The sequence below is a fragment of the Canis lupus genome, chromosome 13 (assembly GCF_011100685.1).
Source record: "Canis lupus familiaris isolate Mischka breed German Shepherd chromosome 13, alternate assembly UU_Cfam_GSD_1.0, whole genome shotgun sequence".
NCBI lineage: Eukaryota > Metazoa > Chordata > Mammalia > Carnivora > Canidae > Canis > Canis lupus.
In genome coordinates, this window is record NC_049234.1 from 27381966 (window position 1) to 27407669 (window position 25704).

General features: G+C 44.9%; 1 protein-coding gene across 1 annotated transcript; it reads left to right on the forward strand.

Annotated features, from left to right (window-relative positions):
- The first annotated feature begins 6403 nt into the window (after positions 1–6403).
- On the forward strand, positions 6404–24953 carry GSDMC (gasdermin C). Its single transcript, XM_038556341.1, has 14 exons — positions 6404–6617; positions 7530–7713; positions 10259–10427; positions 12912–13017; positions 14034–14078; positions 14452–14484; positions 14723–14776; positions 15039–15065; positions 16306–16445; positions 16827–16956; positions 17429–17502; positions 18205–18484; positions 23739–23923; positions 24513–24953. The coding sequence occupies exons 1-14, from the start codon at positions 6404–6406 to the stop codon at positions 24951–24953; spliced, it is 2082 nt and encodes a 693-aa protein (XP_038412269.1).
- Positions 24954–25704: the final 751 nt, after the last annotated feature.

Here is a 25704-nt window from a genome sequence, read left to right on the forward strand (position 1 = left end):
CCATATCTTGGCTATTATGAATAATGCTGCAATGAACTTGAGAATATAGATAGCTCTTTGAGATACTGTTTCATTTCCTTCAAATATATGCCCAAAAATGAAATTGCTGTTTTTTTTTAATATATTTTATTTATTCATGAGAGACACACACAGAGAGAGAGGCAGAGACACAGGCAGAGGGAGAAGCAGGCTCCATGCAGGGAGCCCGATGCGGAACTCGATCCCAGAACCCTGGGGTCACAACCTAAGCCAAAGGCAGCCGCTCAGCCGCTGAGCCACCCAGGCGTCCCAAGAGATTGCTGAGTTTTATGGTAATTCTATTTTTTAATTTTTTGAGGAACTTCTATATTGTCTTCCATAATGGCTATACTAGTTTACATTTCCACCAATGGTACCAAGAATCCCAATTTCTCCATATCTTCACTTGTTAAAATAACACTTGTTATTTTTGTCTTTTTTTTTTTTCAGAGAGAGAGAGTACAATTGGTGGGGGAGGGGAAGGAGGGCAGAGGAAGAGGTAGACAGAGAATCCCAAGCAGGCCCCATGCTCAGCGAGGAACCCAAAGCAGTGCTCAATCTCACAATCCTGAGATCAAGACCTGAGCTGAAATCAAGAGTTAAATGCTCAACTGACTGAGCCAGCCAGGTGCCTCTTAATCTTTTTGATAATAGCCATTTCACCAGGTGTGAGATGACATCTCATTGTGCTTTTGATTTGTGTATACCTGTTGATTACTGATGTTGAGCACTTTTTCCTATACTTACTTGGCATTGTGTATCACAGAACCATATCTGTCTCCCTGCTGACAAACTTGTCCTGAACCTACAAGATGAAAGTTTTACCAGGGGCAATGACAGCCTTATCTAGGGCAAGAAATGAGCCTGATGACCAAGAACTCCACCCCCAGAGAAGTGAATCTGTTTCTCTCTGGTTTTTTGAGGAGCCAGCTTGGGCTCATGTGATGGTCCAGTATCATGTGATGGTCCCTTCTGTATCTGTCCTCCCAACCCTTCTTGGATGAATAAAGCCTGACCAATTTTAGGGAGAATGATTTTGCTCGTCCCTGTGTTGGCCAGAGATGTTGGGACAGTGTGATTTCTGAGTGATTGATTTCCTACAGTGTTGGTTCTTCCCTCCAGGTTGGGAGGTGATAACCACCAACCCAGGAATTCTCAATAAATTTTTATTAAAGGGCACCTGGGTGGCTCAGTTGGTTGGGCATCTACCTTCAGCTTGGGTCATGTTCCTGGGGTCCTAGGATCAAGCCTTGCATCAGGCTCTCAGCTTCTTCCTCGACCCCTCACCCTGTAGTGCTTTCTCTCTGTCTCTCTCTCAAATAAATAAATATATTTTAAAGAAATTTTATTAAGCAGAAAAAACTATTAATTAATTAATTAATTTAATGGCATTGTGATAAAAATGTACTCTAGATAAGACTGATTCTTCATATTTGTGGAGACTTGCTTAATGATGGATGTGTGTGTGAAAAGAATTAGTCTCTTTGTAAGGGGTAAACAGAGTTTTATATATATCTATTCAATCAAATTTGATAACTGCATTGTTCATATCTTCTATGAGTATCTCCTATATTTTTATACCTGATCCATCATTTATTGACCTCTTTGTCTAACAACACTTGTTTATATGTTTTCATGCTTTATGAGGTTCACTCATGGTTTGAATTACTACATGTTCTTGTTATTATAAAGTGATCTCATTCTACCCCCATAATGTTTACTAATATATGAATATATACATACAGGTTTTATTTTGGTACTTATCTGATTTTTATTCTTCCATTCTTTTAGTTTTTATTTATTAATTGTAGTGTTCTAAATATGTCTTTTGTCTATAGAGTGTACTTCTACATTTTGGTTTTTTTAATGTAATCCAACAACCTCTGATTCTTGAGTGAGGAAGAGTTAATCTATTATATTTACTCCATTTACTGTACATTTTGATTTATTTCTACCACTTCATTTGAACTTTCTATTTTCCCTGCCTTTTCTTCCTCTTCTTTTTGTTTTATTGGATTAGATACATTTTCTTTACTCGTTTCCCCCCCTCTCCTGGTCTAGAAGTTAAATATTCAATTTCTACTTATTTACTGGTTATCCCTAAATTTAGAAATACATATTGGGTTTAACAAAATGTAAAACTGACTTCCTTGTCAAAAAATACAAAGATATTTAATATTTTAATTCTGACTTCCTTTTCCATGACTTCTATATTATTATAATCTAGAATTTTGGTTTCACCTTGTTTTCTGCTGTCAAGTTAGTTAGTATAAATATAATTTTTATGTAATACTTGATGCAATACTTGTTTAGATTTATGCACTTGTTTACCAACTTCTTGCTCACACTTCCTTCTTGTATTTCACTCCTAGGCTTTAGAACTTCAATGTCACTCCACCTTAAGAACATCACTATTGTCAGAGAGTTAATTTAATTATTGATAGAGCCTTCCATTTTTTTTGTCTGTCTGAAAAATGTATTTATTCTGCATTAATATTGGCCTGGTAGTTTAGCTGAACTAAGAATTTTTGGTGGAGAGTTATTTTCTCTTAGTACTTTAAAATGTTCTCTTTTCTTTTAGCGTCTATTATTTGCAATTGAAAATTCTCTGTTCTATATAATAGGCATTCCTTTATAGATGATTCACCTATTGCTTAGAGATTTTTAAGATCTTCTTATCTTTACTATTTCACAGTAATATCTGATTAGCTGTGGGTTTGACTAGTTTTGCCTATTGCATCTAGACTATTGCTTTACTCCCATTCTTTCCATTCTCTCATATATATGCACATCTTCCATATACATGTGTGCATGTATGTATATACACATATATGTGTGTGTTTCAATTTATCATTATGTCCTCCATATGTCTTACTATCTCTATACTATTTTCTCTTTATAGTTCTCTGATGAATTATGGTAAAGTTCCTAAAATCCACCTTCTAGTTCCTAATTCTCACTTAAGCTAGGTCTAGTCAACTATTTGTCTAATTCACCAAGCTATTATCTACAACTATTTTTCATCTTAAAATCTTCTTTTGAATCTTTTTTCCAATTTGCCTGGTCACCTTTTTTTAAAGATTTATTTATTTATCTAGTTTAGAGGGGGGAGAGCGGAGGGAAAGGGAGAGGAAAGAAGCAGACTATCTGCTGAGCACAGAGCCCAACACAGGGCTGGACCTCATGACCCTGAGATCATGACCTGAGCCAAAAATCAAGAGTCAGAGGCTTAACCCACTGAGCCCCCCAGATACCTTTGCCTGGTCACTTTTTATGTTACCTTGTTCTTTTCTCATGTTTTGTTTCTTTATGTTTTTAATATTTTACACATACTTCTCCTATAGTCTCTATCAGAGTATTCAATTTTATGCCATTCTGTAGGTCTAATCCTGATGAATGTTGTGTCTATTGAGCTCCACTAAGGGTGATTTCCTCCCACGTGTGTTTTCTATTTTTGGACTGTGAGATGGTCTTACACAGCACTTTGTGTCTTCTGTAGGGCTATGTTGAGTCTGCAAAGTGATGTTACTATTGACCTGCCAGAGTTACATCCAATCAGGGACCCATTTTTACATTAATTACTCCCCTTATTACAATTCTCTATTCATTAGATTTTGTTTTGCTCTTAGAAGAATGATCAAAGACCCAAAATAACCTCTAAAGAACAGTACCACCTGACTGCCATCTACTTCCTGAGCATTATCTCCCACCCATTCCACCACTTATTCCACTCCAGCCATACTGGCTTCTGTGCTTTTCTAGAATGGACCAAACTGTCTCTCATCACAAGGCCTTTGTACATGCTGTTTATTCTACTGAGGGTCATCTTTCTTCCCTTCTTATTTTAGCTAACTTCTACTATCTAATATCTCAGTTGAATAATTACTCCCTTAAGAAAGACTTCCCTGACCTCCCAACTACCCTGACCAAAGAACAAGGAAAATCTATCTATCATAGATTCTGAGAGCATCAAATACCTCTCCTTTATGGATCTAATCATGATTTATATGTGCACATGTATTTATTAATGAGATCGCTTGGTAAATACCTGCCTTTCTCACTAGACTGCCTCAATGGATCTGAGACCATTTCTATTTTTTTTCACCATGGTATTGTCAATTCCAGCACAGGGCCTAGAATATAATAGGTGCTTATTAAAAATTTGCTAAATGAATGAGTAAATAAAGAAATGAACAAGTCGGGCAGCCGGGGTGGCTCAGCGGTTTAGCACTGCCTTCAGCCCAGGGTATAGTCCTGGAGACCTGGGATGGAGTCCCACGTCAGGCTCCCTGTATGGAATGGAGCCTGCTTCTCCCTCTGCTTCTCTCTCTCTCTCTCTCTCTCTCTCTGTCTCTCATGAATAAATAAATTAAATCTTAAAAAAATAAAATAAAATAAATGAACAAGTCAATTTACAGAGGATCGATTTCCCTAGGAATCATCTCTCTCCTCTTAAGCACTGGTCTTTGTTTCTTATACCATGACTAGTGGGGATCCTGGGTTCTTTTCTCATGTTGTTGACATTGAAAATGTTTATGAAGCATGACAGCATTATCCAAGATGATGACTACCCATTCAAGTTCCTGACACCTAGCAGGATTGACTTTACTAGATTTCTAGTGATTCTTGGCCTATCCAGCATAATATAGGCTTCTGGGTTTATTATTTTACCATTTCAGCCCATCTTCATGAAAGTGATTCCCTTGTCCTATATCAATCACAGCAAGAATCTATAAAATCTTCAAAGGCATGAGTTTTGCACCACTACACTTAGACAATTCACAAAACCTATATAAAGCCCTTCTCCAGTTGGTATATACAAATTGTACAACTTGGCTGTCTTAATCTTATCTACAGAGGCAAAGGAACACACATATAGATGTCCTTCGGAGGGGAAATTCTTCTCTTTGCCACTTCTAACACCTGAACCAGGTGCTCATTGACTCCTTGATTCTGTCAAGGTCTCATGGCCTAGATTTTATTTCTGTCCTCTAAAGATCACCTGCTAGGTACCTACCTAAGTAACAGTTAAGGCTCATTCCAGCTACAAATAAGGGCATATTTATGTATGTGCACTACTTCACTGAGCATATGTGATAAAGGTCTACATCTCTGTGAAGTATTCAAATCATGGTCAACTCTCTCTGAATGACATTTTTAAGACCTATTTAATCTCTTCTGTAAGAACAGAAGGAGCCCATAAAAAGCACCCAGTTTGTCCTTACAAGTTCACAGACAGCACAATGAGTGACACGTGTACCTATAATTGATTCTCTGGCTCCCCAGGCTGGCTCCTCTTTATTTGCCAAGACTCCTGTTTCCTCCATCTTGCCTTATTTCCCCAACATCTTCCACTCCTTCACATTCCTTATTCATCTCCCTCTCTAGCAAACAACTCATTTCAGAATTATTATTGCTGATGTCTACATGGCACTTTCCTGACTCATTCTGAGTGTCAGAGCTTTGAGTAGCCACTGGGACCACCTCACCACACCACTCCTTTTGTAGATGTCGGCTCTGCCTTCAACACAGACCAGGACCCAATCACTTCCCATCTCACTGTCTGTGCCAGCACCCTGGCCTCATCCCCCATCAGCTCTCACTAGGGTCACCGCAGTCCCTCCTAACCAGACTCCCTACTTCTGCTCCTACTGCCTTACTATGTCTGTCTGTGGACAACACAACAAAGACTGGCATCTTTTCCAAAGACGTGTCCCACTTGTCACTCTTGAGCTCACTCCCCTCCGACAGCTGCCAGTCCCACTTCAAGTAAAAACCAAGTCCTAACCATGTGCAACAAGGGCCTGCCCCCACCTGCCCTCCCTGCCTGATGAATTCGCTCAGGCACTGCACCTGGGCTGGCGCCAGGTACTTCTTCCTGTAGGATCTCTGCTCTTCCTCATTCCTCCTTTCCCCAGACAGCCACATAGTTCATGTCCTCCCCACATTCTTCCAGTTCCAGTCTTTGTTCAAATGTCACGTTCCAGTGAGGCCTTCACTTTCTCCTTGCAAACACTGCCCCCACTTCCACCACCACCACCATGAATTTTTAACATGTACCTAACTTCCTTTCAGGCCCTTCTGCTGATGACAGTATAGGGTACTTCCTGGTCCTTTAGAGTGCCGTTGGGCTGGGGCTGGGGGCACACACAGGCTTTTCTATTCTAGCCCAAAGAGCAATGAATTTCACAACACTGCTTTCCTCCAAAGCCTAGGCTGTGTTTAGAATACCAAAGTTGAGAAAATTATGATCTAGTCACCATTCTAAGTTAAGACCAAAGTTAATCTCATAAATTTGCCCTTTCTTTAGGAAAAATATCAAGCTCCGTGGGAGCTTCCCCTCTCAACTGAATTTTGGACTCCCCTTCTACCTGTTCCTAGAAACATGCCCTCCCTCTTTGAGCGTATTAGCAAGAACTTGGTCAGAGAGCTTGGAGACAAAGACCTGAGGCCCATGAGATGCCTGTCAAATGCCAACCAATTCCGTCAGCTGGCAATATTACAGAAGAGGAAGAAGCGCTCACCCTTCTGGGAACAACCTGACATTCCAGCCGAATACACCCTCATGGACCTCCTGGAGCCAAGTTCTTCAGTTCCCGGTATTGTCAACAAGGGCAAGGGGGCAAGGAGTAGAAAACACATGTGCTCACAGGCAGTGCAGCATACAAGGATCCCTTAGGCAGCCACACAGGTCAACATCAGGGTTGGTTTTGCCAAAAGGCACTGGGCAAGAAGCTACAATACTTAAAAATCTAATATCAGGACGCAGGCATTTATTAGTTCATCTGATACTTAGGATAGCTTCTTAAGTCAGGGACATTATCCCCACTTACAGAACTGTGAATTGAAACTTATAAAATAATCTGTTCCAGGTGATACACCCAGGAACTAGTAAAATTAGAATCCAAACTCAGATCTGTCTGGGTCCATAAGCTTAACATTTTCTGCTCCAGGGTGCTGCCTCCTGGGACTAGAGGCTGTGCGTGCTACAGAGGAAAAGATGACATTGTGGATTCCCTGTACCAGTGCACACATGATGTCACCAGAGCTTAGGGTTTGGGATGCTATCCTCTGTTATCCAACCCCTAGGCTGATTCAAACATTTGCCATCAGCAATAATTTATACTTAATACATTAACTGAGGGGCACCTGGGTGGCTCAGTTTGTTGAGCGTCTAATTCTTGATTTTGGCTCAGGTCATGATCTCAGGATCCTGAGACCAAGGCACCGACCACCCCCACCCCCTGCTGGGCTACATGCTCAGTGAGGAGTCTGCTTAAGGATTCTCTCTCCCTCTGCCCCTACCCTCTACCCCCTCTCTCTCTCAAATAAATACATCTTTAAAGGAAAAAAATAATTAACCATTGATGTGATAGCTTCTCAACTGAGAAATGCAAATGAATTGGAGGGTCAGGGCAACACAGGACTCAGCCATTCGATTTCCATTCGGTTTCCCAACCATTCTGGAGTAAATTCTTGGCTGAACCTAACGTCATCTTTTCTGTCCCCAGAAACTGCTGTCATGGGACCGTTTCTCTTCAGTGACACTGTGGTCCAGCAGGGACAGGTTTCTGCCAACGTGACCACTGGGCTAGAAATGAATGTGTCAGGGAAAGCTACTGTGTTCCATGGATCCTCCCTTCAGTTTCAGGCTGTTACCATCCCACCCCATAACTGGAAAGACCTTCAAAAGAGGTGAGGCCATAGGACAGGAAAGAACTGGTCGGGAACCCTGGGTGGCGCAGCAGTTTAGCACCTGCCTTTGGCCCAGGGCGTGATCCTGGAGACCCGAGATTGAATCCCACGTCGGGCTCCTGGTGCATGGAGCCTGCTTCTCCCTCTGCCTATGTCTCTGCCTCTCTCTCTCTCTCTCTCTGTGACTATCATAAATAAATAAAAAAATTTTTTTTAATTAAAAAAAAAAAAAAGAACTGGTCAATGAGGCCCTTGAACTCTCCTCATGTGCCAAAAGGCACCTCGCAGGGCTTTACTGCTAGGCTCAAGAGTACAGAAAATGACATCTCAGACCATACTATTCTTCTTGGGTATTCATTCATTCATTCAACTAATAGTTATTAGTTATCTGGTATATATTGATTAAAACAGTAATTACTGGAACACCTGGGTGGCTCAGCAGTTGGGAATCTGCCTTTGGCTCAGGGTGTGATCTGGAGTCCCAGGATCGAATCCCACATCCAGCTCCTTGCTTGGAGCCTGCTTCTCCCTCTGCTTATGTCTCTGCCTCTCTCTCTCTCTCTCTCTCTCTCTCTCTCTGTCTCTCATGAATAAATAAATAAAATCTTAAAAAAAAAACACAGTAATTACCCATAACTGTGCTGTCATGTGCTGGGGATAGAATAACGACAAGACCAATAAAAATCTCTACCCCAAGCCACTTATATTCAGTGTGGACAGGCAAAGACCAGGGAGTGAGGAAGCAGGAAATAAAAAAATAAATATAGGGATCCCTGAATGGCTCAGGGGTTTAGCGCCACCTTTGGCCCGGGGCGTGACCCTAGAGTCCCTGGATGGAGTCCTACATCGGGCTCCCTGCATGGAGCCTGCTTCTCCCTCTGCCTGTGTCTCTGCCTCTCTCTCTGTGTGTCTCTCATGAATGAATAAATAAAATCTTTTAAAAATAATAATAAATTTTAAAAGTATTAATTTAGGTGAGACAAAGAATCTGAAACTCTCTGTGCTTAATAAATAAAGTATGCAGCAGTGTCCTGGGATTCCACTTATCTCCATGTATATGGGTACATGGGCAAAGGTAGGTATCAAATGATCCTCTAAGTGCTTAACAGACAACTTCTTAAATCATCTTAAATAGTGTGTTTACAAAGGCAAAACACATTGTTAGGTAAGCAAGGAGTTAAAAAATCACAGTACTTTTAGAGACTAAAAGTTACTTTCACAAGGTATTGGACAATTTTTGTTTCCCTGGGTTCTTACAAGGCCCTTATTAAAAATAACATTTGCAAAGACTGCTTATGGTGCAAAAGAGTATCTCAGATTCTTATACTGCTCAGAAAGAAACAAAAAAAGAATTCTCAGTATTTCAGTAGGGAAAGAGGCAATTTCTAGGATACATTTTAATTGCTAGCTCTGAGAGAAATAAGTAAGCCTGAGGTCAAACCTTTAAACATGGAGGCATTGAGGGGGAGCAGTTGGCTATTTCTAATAAATGGGATGTGGGCATATAATGTGTTCATCTGTGAAGGCACTTGCAGATCATGATAGGAGCTCTGAGATAAGGAATAACAAGACAAAGAGAAAGAGACACTGCTGGTGGTTGGTTAGGTTTCTCTGTGGCACTAACAGCTGAGCTCAGACCCCAAAGAATGATGGAAGCAAGGAAGGAACAGGAGGAAAGGGGTTCAAATGAGGGTTTAGAAGCCCTGGGGCATGGAAGAGCTGGATGATGATTCCAAGGCCAGGGGGAGGCCAGGGAGGCCAAACCTTAGTCAATGAGGACGAAAGTGATTCAAAGCTTAGGAGGTAAGGAGGGGTCAGATGACACACCCCTCGGATGCCTGGTAAGAAGTCTGCATTTGTCTCCAAGGGCAACAGGAAAGCCCCCACTGGATGCTCAGTACTGCCTGCAGTGAAAGGAGAATTTAAGGACCTCTCAGTATTCTGCACGCCAGGGCACCAAGCCCAGCGGGGCCTGGGATAGAATCTGACTTGAGTCTCAGAACTGAAATGGGGATAGACTTTTGTCTTCAGCACTGCAGACCTTCCCCATCCAACTCATCTACTAAGGACAGTCAGCCCATAAAGCCCACCTGTGCTCATGGAAAATAATCCAGCATCAGCCCTGCTTCAGCATACTCTATCCCCCTGCTCCACAAGGGCACACGGGGGGTGTGAGGCCAGCTTTGACTACAGGGCTTTCTAAGCCCTGTTCTCAATCACCTGGACTCATCTACGTCCAGTCTCCTTCTGCTGAGAGGCCCTAGTTACTAGTGGAAAACTACCCTAACAGGACCAAAATAATTCTGGAAAATGCAGCTACCTTTCATCACACGGGATGCATACTGTCACACCCATACCCTGTCAGAGAATGGGGGGCCCTGCATTGTGCATATAAGAGATGTTCTGGTGCCCTAGGTAACCTAGCCTGTAAGCCAGTATCTTCCAGATGCACTGTACCCCATCCAGGTTCCTAGAAGAGTAATCTAGAATAACCTAAGAAAGCATCCCTTTTCCACTATGACCTTTCTCTTCCCACCTACCCCAGGAAAGTGCAAGATCCAGAGCTGCTATTTCTGGTGAAGTGCCGGGACAGACAGGATAATCTCTATGTGGTGACAGACACCGTGGAACTGACCGACACTACTGTGCTTTGTGACAACAGAAGTGTGAATGTTTGGGGAAGCTGCTTTCTCCCTTTTGATACTTTCTTCAAGGTACATGGTTGTCCTGAAGTGGGTTGGGAACACAAAGAGCCCAGCCAGCCCAGCCTCACTTCCCAGGGGCTCTGCATCCTATTAGGACCCGTCTTTGGGGGTGCAATGAATGGGTCAGCATTTCCCACTTCTCATGTGCTGAGGAATCCTGACTCCTGACCTGAGAGTATATTCTGACGTGGTCACTTTAGTATTTTAATATATATGAGATTATTCAATATTGATAAAATGAAAAGAAATTTAACTATTTGCAATGATTATATTTGCTTTGGATAAATGATGGATCCTGGATACTCTGAAAGTATGGCTGCTCTACTACATACATGTGCAGCTCTATGGCTGCAAGAAACAAGGGACCACACAGTACAAAACCTTAGCAGTTCAAAGATCCTAAATACTGTGATACCCTGACTAGAAAGTTTTCTGGATTGAGATTAAATATCTTCGAGCACATCTGATGCACGTAATTTATAATAACCACAATTTTTAAAAAACGGTTTAAACACGAGCTTATCAAATATTTAGTCAACATGAACCGTGATTCAGGGACATATATAGTGTGTATGTGTCATAATGGACATTTTATACACAATCTATTTTATATGTAATATGTCCTCACTTAAGAGACTTAGGAACTAAAAAAAACAGGACAAAACAAAAACTGAGATGTGCACTAACTTTCCCAAGATCTGTGAATGAACCCTAGAGGAGGACACGACACCACCCAGTGGACAAGGAAGTCTGAAACAAAACTCAACTCCAGCTTGGAGGATTATTTCCATGTTCAGCTGTTTTCCCACCTGTTCAGATGGGTGGACTGGGTTTTGTAAGGACAGGTGAAGAACACCCTATGGCATTCTGCATAGGGCAACTGCCCAGCTGTGTGTCCAGGCTGCCATCCCAGCTGTTCACAGCCAGTGCCAATCTAAGCATGGGCTCTTGAGCTGTGATGCTGTTAAACAGTTTATATATCACCCCCCCCCCCCAGCTCATGGCTGCATCAGAGTTTCCCATGCCATTGGTTTGCACTTGATTCTCTTAGGTAGTATTTGATTCTCCAGGACATTCAAATAATAGGGCTGAATTCTGGGGAAGCTATTTACTCACTAGGCTGCCTGAGAATGGTATTCATGGTTCTGAGATAGGGTTCCTTCATACATAAAATTAAATACAACACTTACATAAAAGCCCACTATAATACATTTTGACTATCAGGTCTCTAGAATATAGTCATTACTATTCAATATGATGGTTAATTTTATGTTGCCAATGTGACCGCCCCATGGGGTGCCCAGATATTTGTTTCAGTGTTACTCTGGGTGTGTTTGGGAGGGGGTTTCTGAATGAGATTTAAATGGGTGGACCGGTAAAGCAGATTATTTTCCCCAGTCTAAGTGGTCCTCATCCAATCCACTCAAGGTCTGAATAAAACTAAAGGCGGAGAGAGACTTCACTCTCTGCCTGAGTATCTCTCATCTGGGACACTGTTCTTCTGCCATCAGACTCAGATTTGCACTATGACAATACACCATGGGCTCTCTTAGTTCTTTAGCCCTTAGATTCAGACTAGAACTATACTATTAGTTCTCCTGTGCCTGCACATCTGGGGATTTTTCAACTTTTTTAATTGCATGAGCAGATCCCTTACAATAAATCCTTTTAGGTAGATAAATATATAGACAGACAGCCTACTGGTTCTGTTTTTCTGGAAAACTCAGACTGATATACTCAGTAAAGTTTATTCAGCTTTTTATTTGATTTTAGGACAGAATAATAACTTTCGAAGCTTTCTACATGCCAGATCAGAAACCAAGAGTCTAATTTTTTTTTTAAATAGAAAAGTCAAAAGATAAAATCAAATTTTCCCCCAAAAAAAGTAAGCAAAAAGAGAGGGAAAGATTAATTTTAAAATTTAGAGAGTTAGTCCAGGAGAGAAATGGAAAACAGAGTAACACAGTAAAATAGGGAAAAGTATCCAGGAAATAATTCCAGAAAGGTAAGACCTGAAGCATATGCTCCCAGTTGGAAGGACCAACAGGAGGCCAGTTTCCCGGGTTCATAGGAATTAACTGCTAAAAGAAAGATCTGGAGTGAGGAGAAGCAGTCTCCCCAACAGTAAACAATGAGTATTAACTTAGATATTGGGACATGAACATTTTAGGAGGAGTGGAGGTGGGGCAGAGAGAAGAGTAGGGCAATGAAATCCTCATCATCCAAAGAAGAAAATAACTGAATATACTTCATTCTGGGAGGAAAAAAATCAAATCACTGCAAAATAATCATGAAAATGAGAAAATGCAAAATAATCATGAAAATGAGAAATAAATATTGAACCAAGAAGGAAAAAGAGCAGAACCTGGAAATCAGGAACAACAGAGGGTGAGATCAGGGGGCTGGTGGGTTCTTTGATTATGAGCTTTCTAGATCTACCTGAGTTTTAAAATCATATGCATATGGGGCATATTGTTTGCTTTCTCTCCCCAGGGTCGAGGCCAGGGAGAGGGTCTAAAAGTGAGAGAGAAGACACTGATTCTGCCACAGGGCACAGTGATGGCCTACAAGAGGAAGCAGCTGGTTTTTAAGGAGAATGGCTGGGGTAAGCAGAGGCTGAAAGAGGCAGATGGGGAGAGGGAATCTGCTTCTCCTCAGAAGAGAAACGAGAGGGAAGGAGCATCAGCATGCTTCCACCCACTGCTCTGCCTATTCATGGAGAAGACTGAGGACATTTCCCAGCTCTGGGGGCACACACATATCCCACTACCCATGGCCCCCTCCAGCACAGCCTGGACTGCTGCTATGAGGAGAGAGAGTCTCCCATGTGGAAAGGGGCCCAGTGCAGAGGTGACCTTAGCACTGAACAAAGTGCACCCCAATCCCACCACCTGTATTCATTCAAGGACTCACTCAAGCCACTCTCAGCAGCTTACCTGGGAGACCCCATAACCTGAGGTCAGAGCCCATGAGACACCAGCAGGATCCCAAACAAAACTGCAAACATAATGCCCTAGGAGCATAATGCAGGGTTTTATCTACACCTCTCCCTCCCTTGCTAGCCCCAGGCCCCTAGCACACACACACTCACACACATGCACATGCACACATATACTCACTCACCCACTACTCTCTACAGTATCCTCACTGCAACATCTTGTCTCAGCACATTTCTTATATGCAGCTATGAAATCACTCAGGAAGAGGGCAGGATTGGGAGCACACAGGTGAGGGAGGAGAGCTCAGGGGATAGGACAAACGGCAACAAACAGACAATCCTACCCAAAGAAAGGAGGACAGAGCCTCCTTTACCTTACAGAGCCAGTTGTCCAATCTCAGAGAGCACAGTGATCAACCGAGGTGCTTGGTCAAAAGGCAGGCTCCAGGGTCCTCTTCAGAAAATTGAATTCCGAAGATACAGAATCAGGTCCAGGGTGGGGTTCTGAGTTTTAGCCAGCATCACAAGTGCCTATGATGGGAGGGGTCCCCAGGCCACGCTGAGAAAAGCTGCCATGCCTGGTCTGGATGAGGAAGTCTGGGGCTGGGGGTGCAGGAATATGAAAGAGTCCAACAGGAATAACCTTAGCTCTCCTGGCCTGACTTCTTCCCATCCAGATATTCTCATCTCAGATGACGACAAGGAGAAGACCTTTCCAGAAGGTGAGCTCCAGAGCTGGGCAGGTTCTCTTCCTAGACGCAGACCCTACTGAACCTTGACCCCCTTTGGATGCTAGTAAGAGCAGTGCATTGGGCTCAGCCCCCACAGACCCATAGGGAAACCTTTCCAGCCAGTCTCCTTCACTGCCTCCTACTCTCCCCTGCCTTTGACCTTGGCACAGGCCCCTAGCCACTGAGATAAGGTTGTGGGGGTGCTGCCTGGGTCTCCATATGCCTAGGCACCAAGTCACCTGAAGTAGTGGGAAGAGGTAAGAAATCCAGGGGCGGGGGTAGGAAGAGGAGGGAGAGCCGTGGGGTTAGGGCAGGGGGAGAGGAGAGTAAACCTTTGTGAGTAAACACTTCTCTTTCTTTCCAGAGAAACTGCGCATGCAGTCGAAATCACTTCCAAGTGAGTGGGTGATTTTTGAGCCAGGAAGGTGAGACTGGATCCTCCATGACGCCACCTTGCACAAAAGCCCCACGTGATTGCCTCTGCTGTCCTTACCTAAGGCGGGAGGATCTGGCCTCTGGGCAAAGGGCAGGAGTAGAAGGAAAGGAGGGGGTCAGGGAAGTCGGGACAGAAGGTCAGAGAAACCAAATGGCTTCAGAAGTTAACTGTTGGATGGGGAATGTAATTTCTCTTTCAGGCACCATCAACAGTGGTTTCATCCCTCCAAGAGGTGAATATGTGTTTGCTGGAGGTAAGGATAAGGATCCCAACCTGCACTCATCTGGTGACCAGGGCAGATTGCCCTGGCCTTTGCCACCACTGCCCCCAGGGCCTGGTCCTAGTTTTTATGGAATAGGAAAGGTCCAGGAAGGCCAAGGGGGTGGAGGGATTGACCCAGGTTTGGGCAGGAAGTTTAACAAGAGGAAGTGGTAAGAGGACAGAACCCTCCAAAGCGTCTGAAAAGCATATTTGAGCATGAGAAAAGAGATGATCACTTGTGATTCTCTTTCCAGGAAGAACACAGGAACCTTTTAGGCAAGGTGAGTGCTTATTAAGAGGGAATTAAGAGGCCTCTAGGATAGGAAACTGCAAACCTGAGAACCCAAATTGGAGCTTCCATGCAACTCAGAAAACTGAGCTCTATGTCCAAATATACACTTTGGTCAGCTCCACTTATTCATTCTTTTTTTTTTTTAATTTATTTATTCATGATAGTCACACGGAGAGAGAGAGAGAGGCAGAGACACAGGCAGAGGGAGAAGCAGGCTCCAAGCACCGGGAGCCCGATGTGGGATTCGATCCCGAGTCTCCAGGATCACGCCCTGGGCCAAAGGCAGGCGCCAAACCGCTGCGCCACCCAGGGATCCCTATTCATTCTTTTATTCATCTGTGCACACCTGCAACAAACATTTATTAAGAACTTACTGGGCGAGGAACCTGGGTGGCCCAGTGGTTGAGCATCTGCCTTTGGCTCAGGTCGTGATCCCAGGGTCCTGGGATCAAGTCTCGTATCAGGAGATACGGGGGGGATTTGCAGGGAACCTGCTTTTCCCTCTGCCTATGTCTCTGCCTCACTCTGTCTCTCATGAATAAACAAATAAAATCTTTAAAAAAAAAAAAAAGAGCTGGGCAACAGGCATTATTCTGAGCAACGGGGATACAGCAGGTGAACCAAACAGAAATGCCTGTTGTCACTGCAGCCTCCATTCTGGTGATCCCTCACTTAGCGGATCATCTTGAGGTCACCTGACATCTGCTAGGAGAAGCAGAGAGCCCCTGAATCCATTCCTTGGTTAATTCTGTATGGACATAGACAATACAGGGAGAATTACATGATAAGGATAGCTCACGTGTACCCAGAACTACTCGAAGCATTTTACATACATAAACTCAACTGAATCCTCTTAACATCCCCATTTAACACATGTAAACCCAGAGCACTTGAGATCCTTATTTCCCAGAGCCCAATATTAGAATCCACGTTATGTCAGATATGTCCCAGTAATGAGCACCTAGTCATTTTCTTCCACTTCCCATGACCCCTGTCCAGAATCTCCATCTCTGCTCCCTGTATTCTAAACCCCCCTCATCTCATAGCACTAGGATTGTCTATTTGCCAGTCTGTTATTTTAACTATTTCCGGAGATCAAATGTGCCATCCACAGAGATGCTTTAGTTGATAAAAGGGCTCACACTGGTGGGAAAGGGCTGATCATTGCAGGAATGTTCTAATCAAAGAATTGTACCCATTTTCTGGTTGATGCTGATTCCTGAGAGAAGATTTCAAGCAACTACATGAAGAGATTTTCCAGGAAGTGGAGGCCCTGGACGAGCTCTCAAAGGACACTCAGGATGCCATATTCCATAATATCCTGAACACGCTTGGGAACCGAAAGGCTTTGCTGGAACTTATGGACAGGGTAAGGGGTTCCTACAGCTACTGAGGGCTGATCAAAAGTGGTAAAGGGGGCAGGTTTAGGCGATACTGCTACCAATGCACACGGGGGGAAAAGGAAATGGGACAATGCCAGGGAAAAGAGTAGGATGTCAGAGATCCAGGACACTGGCCCCAGGCACAACAGGGCCAGTGAGTGCAGCTCCAAATATTGGGGCTGAGGGCCCTGCACAACAGGGCCAAACCCCCTGGGGCAAGTAAAGCGCACTGATTCTTACAGCTTCATCAATGACTTACAGACTTAGAAGACACAGGCAAAATTACTTACTAATACTAGTTGTAGTAGTAGTAGTAGTAGTAGTAGTAGTAGTAGTATCATATTACCAATACTACCAGTGTCCTACAGCTGGATGGGGACCCCTTTGATCCTTTGGATGGCTTTGGTGGCGAAATCCTAAATGAGACACAAGAAGACACAAGAAATCTATGGATCCAGGGAAGATCCTCCATCATTTACCTCCTCGAAGCCATAATAGGTAAGAGTGATTTGGGAGAAATGTAGGAAAGTCAAAGGTTTGGCCTGCAGACCTCATGAAAGCCATGGGTTAGATGCCACCTCTCCAAAACCCTTCAAATACCATGATCTTTATCCTCACATATCAGCTCTCTCCAAAGTCTGGAGGGCTTAGGGAGATAAATTTGCTGTATTAACAGAGAACCAGCCTTAGGTTTAGAAAGTGATCTGCCCAAGTACATCCAACAGATCATTGTGGGTGGATGATTCCAGGCTCCAGCCTCACAATCCCTTCCTCTGAACCATGTTATGTAGCATCCTGGAGACCATCCCAAGAATAGGAGGAGGACTTAGTACAGGGAAATTGACTTCCATGTCCAATGGTTTATTTGCCTGCCTCAGAGTTCCCCTCTCAGGAGGTCTCCTAGTTCACAGTGGGGAGAGGAAAATCTGACTCTTCATCCCTCTTTCTCCAAATGTCCCCCTGTTCCCAGTGCTGAGTGATACCCAACACAATCTGCTGGCCCAGTCCATGAAGAAGAGGATCCTCCTCCAGCAGCAGGAGCTGGTGAGAAATCCCCAGGGGCCAAAATCCAGGAAGGAGGGTGAGAAAATCAGAGTTAAGAATGGCTCTGATGAAAAAAAAGAGATCATGATGGAGGTTTCTGCCAGGAAGGGAGATGGGATTTTGTGTGGCAACTGGGAAATCCCTGGCTGCAACTGCCTCTGGGGAACAGTCCCAGCGGGTATGAGTCTATCTCAGGAGGGTCTCCATTTCCATGGCAACCCCTGCAGGGGGCCCCCACAGTTCTAAAAGAGCTATATAGTGAACCCAGGTCTGGGAACCCAAGGGCTCTGAGTCATATCCCTGCTTTACTTAAGCAGTTACCATTTGAGAATTGCTCTCCCTTTCTCCACATACATATATGTAAATACATATGTGTGGGCAGACATCTATACACACACACACACACACACACACACATTGCACACATGTGCGTACATGAATACATATCCTACTACAGATGCCACTACTCTAGAAGGGAAACGTTAGTATAACTGTTTAGCAGCTGAAAAGCCAATGCTCAGCATTTTCCAATAACATGTCCACACTCACACTGATCACAGGATATGACCTGGATATGACTCCTGGTCCACTTGACTCCAAAGCTTTTATCCTTTTCAGTTACCCTGAATGACCCTCTTGGGACCAATTTTCTCTTCCCAACCTCAAATGCTAACCTGTAACGTGGGATGCTGTTTATTCTAGGTAAGGAGCATCCTGGAGCCCAACTTCAAATACCCTTGGAACATCCCCTTCACCCTCAAACCTGAGCTCCTTGCCCCACTCCAGGGTGAAGGTCTGGCCATCACCTATGGCCTGCTGCAGGAGTGTGGCCTGAATATAGAGCTGAATAGTCCCAGGTCAACCTGGGATCTGGAAGTCAAGCAGCCCCTGTCTGCCCTGTATGCGACCCTTTCCATGCTGCAGCAGCTAGCAGGCAGTCAGAGAGGCCAGGCCCTACCAGTCTATACTGGAAGTGTCCCTGGTGAGCTCAGAGGACTTAGGACCACAACTTCTGCCACTCTAGGTCAGACACAGCCAGGAGTCAGTAGACTTGAGGGAATGTTCTGAAATCACAGAAAGATCTGTACCTTGATGAAGATTCATGCAATTGTCAAAACTCATCAAATAGTATCTAAAGATGTGAGCATTTCGCTGTATAGCAATGTTACTCCAAAACAATGTAAACCAATATTAAACTCCAGTAACAATATGAATTGTTTGGGGTGAGGTGTACTGGTATCAGCAACTTACTTTGAAATACATCATAAGGGACGCCTGGCTGGCTCAGTGGTTGAGCATCTGCCTTTAGCTCAGGGTGTGATCCTGGGGTCCTAGGATCAAGTCCCACATCAGGCTCCCCAGGGGGAGCCTGCTTCTCCCTCTGCCTATGTCTCTGCCTGTCTCTAATAAATAAATAAATAAAATCTTTTTAAAAATGCATCATAAAATAAGGGGACTAATGAATGGATAGAGAGACAGATATCAGATTTTAAAAACAAGAGAAGTTTTCTTCTTTTTTTCATTTAAATTTAATTAACATATAATGTAGTATTGGTTTCAGAAGTAGAAGTTAGTGATTCATCAGCTGCATACAAAAGCCAGTGCTCATTACATCAAATACCCTTCTTAATGTCCATCACTGTTACCCCGTCTCCCCACCCCCCACCCCTCCAGCAACCCTCAGTTTGTTTCCTATGATTAAGAGTCTCTTATGGTTTGTCTCACTCTCCGATTTCATCTTGTTTTATTTTTTCCTCTCTTCCTCTCTGATCCTGTTTTGTTTCTTAAATACCATATGAGTGAGATCGTATAATTGTCTTTCTCTGATTGACTTATTTTACTTAGCATAGTATCTTCTAGTCCCAACCATGTTGTTGCAAATGGCAAGATTTCATTTTTTTGATGGCTAAGTAGTAGTACATTATATATGTACCATATCTATATCCATTCCTCAGTCGCTGGACATCTGGGCTTTCTCTCTCTCTCTCTCTTTTTTTTTTTCAATTCTTGAAACATTTTGTATGTCTGGAATTGCTTCAAAAAAAAAAAAAAAACTCTAAAAAGGCGGGGAGGGAGCGCTTGGGTGGCTCAGTCAGTTAAGCATTTGCCTTCAGCTCAGATCATGATCTCAAGGTCTTAAGATCCAGTCCTGCATTGGGTTGCCTACTCAGTAAGAAGTCCGCTTCTCCCTCTGTCCCCCTCCCTAGCTTGTGCTCTCTCTCTCTCAAATACAGTTTTAAAATCTTTAAAATTAGCTCCCTCAAAATTATACCTGTGTACTGATCATTATGTGTGACTTTTCCAAATTATGCTTTTTTGAGCTGTTTTAAAAGGAACATTGAGGGACACCTGGGTGGCTCAGTTGGCTAAGTGTCTGCCTTTGGCTCAGGTCATGATCCCAGGATCTTGGGATGGAGCCCCACATTGGGCTCCCTGCTCTGTGGGGAGTCTGCTTCTCCCTCTGCCTTGGGTCCTCCCCCCTACTTGTGCACACGTGCGCTCTCTCTCTCTCAAATAAATAAATAAAAGCTTAAAAAATAAAAGAAACATTGAGAGAACAAAATAAGATGTCTTAGAAATTAAAACTAATATAACAAAAGCCCAATAGAAGGATCAGAAGGTAAAGTTGAGGAATTTTTCCCAAAAAGTAGAGTAAAAAGTCATAAGATGAAAAATAAGAAAAAAAAAGAAGAAATTGAGAAGAGTAGCTTAGGAAGCCTAACAGCTGGTTAAAACAAGTTCTCAGGGATCCTGGATGGCTCAGTGGCTTAGTGCCTGCCTTCTGCCCAAGGCGTGGTCTCAGAGACCTGGGATCGAGTCCGCATCGGGCTCCCTGAATGGAGCCTACTTCTCTCTCTGCCTATGTCTCTGCCTCTTTCTGTGTCTCTCATGAATAAATAAAATCTTTAAAAAAAAAAAAAAAAGTTCTCAAAATAAAAAGAGAACACACACACAAATGGAAAGGAAATCAACAACAATTCAATAAAATATTCCATAACCAGAATATGAGTTTCCAGATTTAAAGAGTCCATCGCATACTTGACACAAATGGATGAAAATGGGCCCGTACCAAAACACATTTGGGTGATGTTCAGAACATGCAAGACAAAGTAAAAATCCAGGGAAAAGTACAAAGGTTATTTACAAAAGACCAAAAATGAAAGAGTAACTTTTAAGTGGGTACCTGGGTGGCTCAGTCTCTGGCCTGGCCTCCAGCTCTGCACTGGGCAGGGAGCCTATGTGAAATTCTCTCTCTCCCTCTGCCTCTCCCCTGCCTCTCCCCGTCTCTTAAAAAAAATAAATAGGGATCCCTGGGTGGCGCAGCGGTTTGGCGCCTGCCTTTGGCCCAGGGCGCGATCCTGGAGACCCAGGATCGAATCCCACGTCGGGCTCCCGGTGCATGGAGCCTGCTTCTCCCTCTGCCTATGTCTCTGCCTCTCTCTCTCTCTGTGTGTGACTATCATAAATAAATTTTAAAAATTTAAAAATAAATAAATAAATAATAACTTTAAATTACAACCACACAAACTAGAAGCAATGGAACAAAGACTTCCTATATTTTGATGGAAAATTATCTCTAACTAGAAGTCTACATCAATTTGAAGGTAGAATAAAGGACATTTTCAGGCAGATTTTTTAAAATTACTGTCTATGTTCCATTTTCCAGAAAGCTATGAGATAACGTGATACAGTAAAATGAGAGAGACCCAAGAGGAAGATATTGGCTACAGAGAAAAAAAGATTTAGTGTAGAACAGAGATAGGGGGATGCCCAGGATGACAGTATGGGGGCCAGAGGACAAGTAGTCCCCATCTGAGCAAAGAGGAAGGCTTTGGGGGAGATGTCTCCAGAAGAGAAAATTGATAGAATACCTCAATTCTGAGGTATTTAATACAAGATTTAAGGAACTGGCAGTTTGGATTTAATTAGATACAAACACACTGAAGATAGAAGGAAAAATAAACAAAAAATGACAATGAGAAAAGTCCTACAAGAAAGGAAAATAATTATGGCTTATTAATAGCTGAGAAGTATTCACATAGTCATAACTGTGATGGGACCTGTACATGGTGCAGAGCCAAGGGGACCCTAAATCCTCATCTTCCCTGGTATAAGCTCATGAAGAATGTCTAAAATTAAGCAAGCTTATTTTTTAAAATATTTTATTAATTTATTTGACAGAGAGTGTGCACACAAGCAGGGGGGAGCAGCAGAAGGAAAGGGAAAAGTAGGTTTCCTGCTGAGTAGGGAGCCAGACAAGGCTTGATCCCAGGACCCTGGGATCATGACCTGAGCCCAAGGCAGATGCTTAAAGGGACTGAGCTACACAGGGCACCTGAGCAAGCTTATTATTAAGAGATGTCAGACACAAAGGGCCACATATTATATTATCCTCTTCATAGGAAATATGTAGAATAGGCAAATCCACAGAGACCAGGAAGTACATCAGTGGTTAGGGTGGGGAGTAATGAAAATGTTCTAAAACTGACCATGGTCATGGCTGCACAATTCTGTGAATACATTAAAAGCCACTGATTTGTACACTTTCAAGGAGTAAATTGTATGGTAGGTGAATTATAATCTCAAGAATGCCCTTTAGGGCAGCCCGGGAGGGCTCAGCGGTTTAGGGCCCCCTTTGGCCCAGGGCTTGATCCTGGAGACCCAGGATCCCCGCAAGGAGCCTGCTTCTCCCTCTGCCTGTGTCTCTGCCTCTCTCTCTGTATCTCTCATGAATAAATAAATAAAATCTTAAAAAAAAAAAAAAAGAATGCCCTTTAAACAAGAAATAAGGGAGGTAACTACCAAAAGCAACAAAGCACATTTAAAGTGATCTTCTCTGGGGAGAAACAATGGGGGAGAAGGGGGCAGAAAGAGGGGTAGGATGGGATCTGAGATTTAAAAGAAAACTCAAGTTCTGTGAACACCGGCTTTGATTAAAGAACACAAAGCACTGATATTCCTGCAAGTGCACACGCCCTTATTGAAAGCTGGAGGATCACCCCAGGGGCTGGAGATGGCTGGAGACGGCGGGAACCACAACCCCTGAGCAGGGCTGGAAACCCTGTAGTGCTGGACATGGGTTCTAGAGAGTTCCTGCGCTGGGCACAGCCCACAGTCCCGAACCATCCAGGGCAGCCGCCCAGGGCCTCAGGTAGGTGCAGGGGGCAGGGACCCCAGGTCCTAGAAGGGCGGCCGGCCTTGGGGGCCACAGGGGCCCCCAGCAGGACAGCAGGCCATGGCAGGCCAGCAGCTCCCGCAGCTGCTTCCAACCTGTCCTTCTTGGGCACCCCCTCCCTCCTGGAGAGCGTCCCACTTGGGAAAGTGCTGCTTGGAGCTGGTGCTGCCCCTGGGCGGTCCCCGGCAGGGGGGAGAGGGGGGGACATCTTCCTCCTGCTTCCCCAGGCCAAGGTCACCTACCTACCTGAGCCCCTTCCTCCATAGAAATAGCAAATATTGTCATTTGAGGCTGTGTTGGCCTCAAATTAGACGAATTTATTAACAGAAGACGAATATATTAGACGAATATATTAACAGAAGACATCCTCGTAGACCTAAAAGTTTCTTTCTTTCTTCTGATTTTAAAGTAAACTAAAACATTTTCATGGGCCCTAGTAGTAGTGTGAGCCCTGGGCACCGCGCCTAGTGGAGAAGCTCGCCCCTCACCCACCTGCTTTCCCCCGGGTCACACTCCCCTGGGCTGTGGTCCTCCGCTCCTGGAGTCTCCCCTTTCCAGTGGGCTGTGGGTGCTCATCCTAAAAGCCACCTCCCCGCTTGCAGTGTCACTGCCCTGCTCACAGGGCCCACCTCAGGAGGTGCTCACAGACCCCGTGCCATCAAAGACAGAAGATCAAAATGTTACTGGGGGAGGGGAACAGAGGCTCCCCCTAGATGCCTCTATCCGAAGGAGGGAGGAGAGGAATCCCTGCTTTTCTCATGCCCCTCCCATCTCCTCCTCCTCCTCCCCCCCCCCACCCCTGACACCCCACTACCCCAGAAAAGCAAGGTAACAGCTTATCGACAACCTCCCCTGGGCATTACCTTGTCATCCTTCCCTCCCCTTTTTAAGATGGAGCAACTGAGGCTCCAAGAGTTAAGTGGCTTGCTGAGGGTCACCCCCCCACCCCATCCCCCAGTAAGTAGTGGAGGCCAACGTGGACCTCAGGGCTGATGCCTTAGCCATGCTCAAACTTGCCTCCCTCGCCACCTGGCTCTAGCCTGGACCTCTCTTCCCACAGAGCTGAACCAGAGCCAGTCCATCCAGATCGAGGAGATGGTGGCAGGAGCCGTGACAGGGGCCATGAATGTGAGCATCGGGCTGCCGGTGCAGGTGACAGGGAGCAGTGGGGTGACCCACAGCTCCACACTGACTGTACACACCCTCAGGGTTTCCCCTCACACCTGGGAAACTGGTGGAGAAGAGGTGAGAGTCAGGTGGGCCATGCAGACCGGGGGGCCCTCCTGGCTGAGCTCTGTGGGCGCAGGGCCTCCAGGTGGGAGTAGGGATGAGGGGGCAGCAGAGAAAAGCCCAAGGCTCAGGCCAGCTTGAGGCCTCCAGTGAAGCCCCTCTGACGAGTGGGTCGGGATGGGAGCCCACCATTCGCAGTGAGCCCAGGGGACCAGGGACCAGGGAGTGGGTGGTAAGAAGGGCTTATTTTAAGTCAGAGATTTCAACCCAGGTGGAAATAAAACAGAAACATGGTAGCTGCTGAGTGGAGGTGACAGGGAGTGTGGAAGACTATGGCAAGTCGCGAAACAAGCCTGCCCTGAGCTGAGCAGCAGCTGCCAGGACTGCTCCAGGCAGGACTGTGAGCTCCGTGGCACCATTTCTTCCAAGAAGCTAGAAACTGAGATTTTTATGTGAAACCTACAAATTTTATCTCAAAAATTCTGAACACCACATGGGCCAAGTAAGCTTTTTGTACAGTTCAGCTTATAGAAAGCCATAGGGTGGCCTCTCTGCTCTGGACGTTTTGCACCGTGTATAAGACAGATGTCACACTCCCCCTCAGTTTCTCTCCTCTTTCTGTCACCCCCAAGTGACCTTAAACAAGCAGTCCCGAAGTCCAGGCCAGTCGTACCTGGGAAGGCCTGGCCCCCCGGAGCCCTGGCAGCGGCTCTCCCCAGCTCTGCTCTTCTCCTGTCCCACCCCTACACACCCTTGCAGGAAACTGAGGACCCCAAAGCCCTCGTTCCTCAAGGAGTTGCAACACCGGAAGGAGAAGGAGGGCCTGTATGTGGTGACAGAGGCCGTGGAGACTACACAGGACACCATGCTTCAGAGCCTCAACGATGCCAAGGGATCAGGACAGCTGGCCTTCCTTGGGCCAGGCCACTTAAAGGTGGGTGCAGGGTGTGCCCCAGGGGTGCCAATTCGGGTGTGCTGGGGATGCGGGCAGCCACCAAAAAGCTCCCCCTCCACCCTGACTCCTGTCAGATGGCTGCCTCACTAAAAACTGCCCCATCTCAACAAGAATGGCATTCCTGGGCGCTTGTGTCGTGGTTCTCAACTCTGATGACATGTTAGAGTCACCTGGAAAGCCGTTTTGTTTTTGTTTTTGTTTTTGTTTTAAATACCAGTGCCCAACAGTGCCCTGCCCAATTCTGTTTTCATTGGTCTGAAACGGGCCCTATTGGCTGGTCTTTTTCTAACTCCCTCGGGTGATTCTATGCACTGTATCAGCTTTGGAACCTGGAGTGCCTCTGGCCACCTGTGTGGCCTCAGGCAAGCCACCTGACCCTCTGAGTTTTCCGGCTCTCGCCCCAGAGGCTGGGCTGCAGAACCAGGGGAGATTAGGCAGTGGTGTAGGGAAGGTGCTGATGACACTGGTGCTGTGACACTCTGTTTCCTTCCACGTGCCTGTAAGGCCTGGAACTGCTCCTCATCAGCTCAGTCCTTAGGTCATACAGCACCTGTGAGCCTCAGGTCCCCAAGGTCATGCAGGGAGGTGTGGGCCCTACACCAATATCGTGGGGCTCTGGGGCTCTCGTCTCCCACCAATTGTGACTCAGCCTCACTGTTGGCCTCACCTCTCAGAGCCAAGGAATGCTGGGGAGTCTGGGTCACCTATTGGTCAGTCTCCAGCTGCCATTGCTGAATACTTTAGATGCTGGAACACAGAGAACAAAATGTTCTCTGTCAATTTTTCGCATCCATCCCTTCTGAGGATTCTATAAGGCAGGTGCTGTATGTCAGGTTCTCTC